The 2500-nt window shown below is 58.2% G+C and overlaps 1 protein-coding gene across 1 annotated transcript in view; it reads left to right on the top strand.

Annotated features, from left to right (window-relative positions):
- The first annotated feature begins 1107 nt into the window (after nt 1-1107).
- Nucleotides 1108-2500, top strand: part of LOC105105418 (double homeobox protein 4-like protein 4) — a 6300-nt gene continuing 4907 nt past the window's right edge. The window contains exon 1 of the mRNA XM_064496122.1: nt 1108-1132. Within this exon, the coding sequence (XP_064352192.1) occupies nt 1108-1132 (25 nt within the window). The remainder of the gene's footprint in view (nt 1133-2500) is intronic.

Below are 2500 nucleotides of genomic sequence, written 5' to 3'. Positions count from 1 at the left end.
CGGCTCCAGCAGGGAAGTTCGCTTGGGAATGCATTCCGTTTGCGTGGGCCGGATTCCCGACAGCAGAGCTCCCGATGCCCGTTGGGCATGAGTCCTTGGGGCTGCTGGACAGCTTCTGACCTGGGTTGACCTGGGAGATGGCCCCAGGCGAGTGAGGGCAGCTCCCCGCTCCCCTCCCCCTCCCCCTCTTCCCCTCCCCCTCTTTTCCCCTCCCCCACCCACTGTTGGGACGTGCATTCGACCTGGCTTCCCTGGGAGACAGGCTTGCCAAGAGAACTGCTTTGACGTAGCCGGGTGTAGCTGACACGTTTCGGCCTGGATAGACTTCAGGGGACCGGACCCTCATCAGGCCTCTCTGGAAAGGCTTTGAAGATGCTGGCAGACAGGAGGGGCAACCTAGCCATGTTGGGTTCGCCCAGGACAAGCCTCGCACTTCGAAGACGCCTCCTAGTGTGGTAGTGGGGTCTGCCCCTTTCTTCATGCACTCCCTGGCCCGTGAGGAAGGGGGCGGGCTGCAGATGACAGCTGGAAAAGTTTCCAAAGTTTGTGACCGAAGAGCATGACCCGTGTGTCGAATCCTGTGTCCGTCGCTGCATTCAGCCTTCCTATTGGAATGAGCGGGTCCTCAGCCTCCAGTCAAGGAAATGCCTCAGGCCTGGAATGCAATGAGGTCCAGGAGATGCCGAGGGAATTGGGAAGTAGACACCGGGAAGCTAGGCCCTCCACACTGGAAAGAACACTGGGGCCAAGCCTTGTCACCACGAACCCAGGGTTGGGGAAAGCCAGGGAGAGCAAACACTGCGTGGAATGGGAAAACGTGTGAAAACCAGAGAGCCCTGGAGCCCATTCAGCCCGGGGAACGGAGGATGCCAGGCTTCCGAAGAAAGGTCCTTGCTGGCCTCCGGATTTGCCTTTCAGTCCAAGTCCCCTAACATGGACACATGGGAACCCTTCAAGGTTCTCAAGGTGGAAGGGGGGGTTGGGATCCCGAGGCAGCGATTTCCATAAATAGGGGCGGGGCGTGCCCGATCCCTTGATAAGGCCCGTGCTCCCGGGAACTCCACATTTGGCCAGCAGCCTCTGTGCCGGACGGGTGTCTCTCCGGCCATGGATGACTCACGCACGCCCAACGGTAAGTAGACATCAGCACCTGGGCTCTCCTTCTGGCTCATCTGAAATGCATTCCTGCCCTCTCAGGGATGTGGACGAGTGGAGAAATGGCCCCCTGGGACTGCAGGGATGGCTCTGGCTGGACTCTGTGTAAGGAAGCCATTGGGCCAAATGATTGAGAGAGTGGCTTGGGTAGTTCTGTTTTTCCTTTCCTTTTTTTGTTTTTATTCATTGATTTCTTTGGCCCTGTTGAAATTGACATGGGAGCGGTAGCCCTGCTGCCCACCCACAGCTCCTCTGTGAGAAGTCCTGACGAGCAGCTGCACAGAAAGCTGCAGCCGTTGTCCAAGGCTTCCGATCGCATGCAGCGCATTTCTAGTGGAACACGTTAGGACATTTGAGTTGGTGGTGTTGGTACTTTCTCGCTGTGGTTTAGCAGCTCCCTCTTGCCTTGAGTTCCCTGGGAACAGGTCCGTTTCTCTGCTGTCCCTGGAAGTAGTCCACACGCAGGATACCCAAGAAGCACGGCAGGTCATAGGTTCCCTTGCCACCAAACTCAACACTAGGGCTCGGGAGGCACTGATCCCAGAAACCCTTGACTTGCCTCCCACTCGACTCCAAAGTAGGGAGTGGAGACTGGGGGCAGGGGCGGCTGGGGGCGCATGTGGGGGTGGGGCTTTCTGAAGGCAAAAGCCCCAAGGCCAGGCTACCGTGTGCTCCATGACTTCTGTCTGAAGCAATCTCACTGGAGCTGGCAAGGAGGAAGGGTGCTTGTGAAGGAAGCATCGCTTGGGGTGCGCAAGCCGTGCCTTGCGTCCTTCCAGGCAGACACCTTGACACCCTAGTTTGGCAGCTGGCAGTGGCTAGCGGGGAATTCCTTTGTCGGGAGGGCTGATGTTCTAGAGTTTGAATACACTTCAGGAAATCCAAGTCGTCCCGAAGCCCGGGACGTGCCCGACACCACGTCGGGCTTTCCGCAGAACGTGTGAACAAGCACAGTCCTATTCCTCTGCATCACAGAGAACAAGTGTCCACTAGGACAGGGCTCTATCACTCCAAGCTTTCCACAGAGAAAAATAGCACGCACACAGCCAGTCCACATGACACGTTGACGTCCAGGATGGGGTGCTCATCCTCTGTGGTGTCCCAGCCCAGGCGTCATCAGAATCAGGGTCGGGGCACGAGGGCCGCAATGTGGGTATCCGACACACCCTACCCACGTGTGGCCGTGCTTGGCTTGATTTTCAAGTAGTTCAAGCAGGTGTGCCATGGGTGTGTGAGGAGCCGCAAGGCGGGCTCTTCTAGCTGGCCTAAAGTTCGAGGTCCGTCCTGCCAGGGGTCATCCTGACATTGCACGGCCGGCAGCCGGCGGCCGCGTCCCCTGGGTGGG

This window comes from Camelus dromedarius, chromosome 17 (assembly GCF_036321535.1).
Source record: "Camelus dromedarius isolate mCamDro1 chromosome 17, mCamDro1.pat, whole genome shotgun sequence".
NCBI classification, from domain to species: domain Eukaryota; kingdom Metazoa; phylum Chordata; class Mammalia; order Artiodactyla; family Camelidae; genus Camelus; species Camelus dromedarius.
The sequence above is the reverse complement of the archived record's forward strand: the minus strand, read 5'-3'. Positions and strand labels throughout refer to the sequence as shown.